Source organism: Suricata suricatta, chromosome 16 (assembly GCF_006229205.1).
Source record: "Suricata suricatta isolate VVHF042 chromosome 16, meerkat_22Aug2017_6uvM2_HiC, whole genome shotgun sequence".
NCBI lineage: Eukaryota > Metazoa > Chordata > Mammalia > Carnivora > Herpestidae > Suricata > Suricata suricatta.
In genome coordinates this window covers 58,640,260-58,642,129 of record NC_043715.1, presented here as the reverse complement: position 1 = coordinate 58,642,129, position 1,870 = coordinate 58,640,260, and the positions used below count along the sequence as shown (strand labels likewise).

General features: G+C 44.9%; 1 protein-coding gene across 1 annotated transcript in view; it reads right to left on the bottom strand.

The window, feature by feature from the left end:
* Window positions 1–6: 6 nt before the first annotated feature.
* The window catches only part of LOC115281098 (zinc finger protein 260-like), a 7,571-nt gene continuing 5,707 nt past the window's right edge, over window positions 7–1,870 (bottom strand). The window contains exon 2 of the mRNA XM_029926385.1: window positions 7–1,870. This exon is cut by the window's right edge and continues 1 nt beyond it. Coding sequence (XP_029782245.1) covers window positions 51–1,870 — 1,820 coding nt within the window. The 3' untranslated portion in view covers window positions 7–50.

Below are 1,870 nucleotides of genomic sequence, written 5' to 3'. Positions count from 1 at the left end.
TTGTTGAGTGAGACTGGCATTTTGGCTCAGACTGCCCAGTCACAGCTCTCCTAAGGCCTTTCTCCAGTGTGAACTCTTTGATGATAACTAAGAGCAGGATGGCTGATAAAAGATTTCCCACACTCACTGCACTCATAAGGCCTTTCTCCTGTGTGAATTCTCTGGTGTTGAATGAATGTTGCCTTCCACTTAAAAGATTTCCCACATTCATTACACTTATAAGGCCTTTCACCTGAGTGAACCTTTATGTGTACATTGAGGCTATTTCTTCGGAGAAAGGACTTGCCACATTCAATGCACTCATAAGGTCTTTCTCCGGTGTGAACTCTCTGGTGAGCACGAAGGACAGAGCTAGCGGTAAAAGATTTCCCACATTCATTGCACTCATAAGGTCTTGCTCCAGTGTGAACTCTCTGGTGAGATCGGAGGGAAGAACTACAAGCAAAGGATTTTCCACACTCATTACACTCAAAAGGCCTTATTCCAAGGTGACTTTGACGATGATACTGGAGAGCGTGGCTACGACTAAAACACTTCCCACATTTACTACACAGATATGGCTTTTCCCCTGTGTGAACTCTCTGGTGTTCAATGAGTTTGGACTTACACTTGAAAGACTTCCCACATTCATTACACTTGTAAGGCCTTTCACCTGAGTGAACCTTTATGTGTACATTCAGGTTAGTTCTTCGGGGAAAGGACTTGCCACATTCCCTGCACACATAAGGCTTTTCTCCAGTATGAACTCTCTGGTGGTAACGGAGGACAGAACTAGTGGTAAAAGTTTTCCCACATTCACTGCATTCATAAGGCCTTTCTCCAGTGTGAACTCTCTGGTGATTATGGAGGACAGAGCTAGCAGTAAAAGATTTCCCACACTCACTGCACTCATAAGGCCTTTCTCCGGTGTGAACTCTCTGGTGAGAACGCAGGACAAAACTAGTGGTAAAAGATTTCCCACATTCGGTGCACTCATAAGGCCTTTCACCTGTGTGAATTCTTTGGTGTTGAATGAATGATGACTTACACTTCAAAGATTTTCCACATTCATTACATTCATAAGGCCTCTCACTTGAGTGAACCTTTATGTGCACATTGAGGTTATTTCTTCGGTGAAAGGACTTGCCACATTCACTGCACTCATAAGGCCTTTCCCCAGTGTGAAGTCTGTGATGATAATGGAGGTCAGACCTAGAGAAAAAAGATTTCCCACATTCACTGCACTCATAAGGCTTTTCTCCAGTGTGAACACTCTGGTGAGAACGGAAGCCAGTACTGGAGATAAAAGACTTCCCACATTCACTGCACTCGTAAGGCCTTTCCCCTGTGTGAGATCTCTGATGATAACTAAGGGCAGAGATAGAGGTAAAAGATTTTGCACAGTCCCCACAATTATAAGGCCTTTCTAATGTTTGAACGGAACGTGTAATCAAAACTTCGCTATGGTTAAAGGATTTTGCACATCCACTGCAAACATAATCACTTTCTCCACTATGCCATCTCTGGGGAGGAGTGAGTCCTGATTTGTGCCTTAATGACTTCCCACATTTGTTGCAAGTGTCTTGCCTGGACCCAGTGTGACTGTTTCTGTATGGACTGTGAGTTGACCTTCGCCTAAGGGATTTTTCACCTTCGCCAAACTCCTGATGTCCTTCTGCAGTATGGAATCTCTGGTGGGTATCAAATAAAGATTTGCACCTGAACGTTTTCCCACATTCACTACACACAAAACACAGTCTTCCAAGTTGGACATCCTGATCCTGAACATGTGTATGTGTGGGACTGAAGGCTGCCCTGCGAGGTCCCCAAGCGGAACGACCTTTACTGCTCTGTGAAGTCGCCCTGCGCTGGCTGACTGTGACTGGCGTCT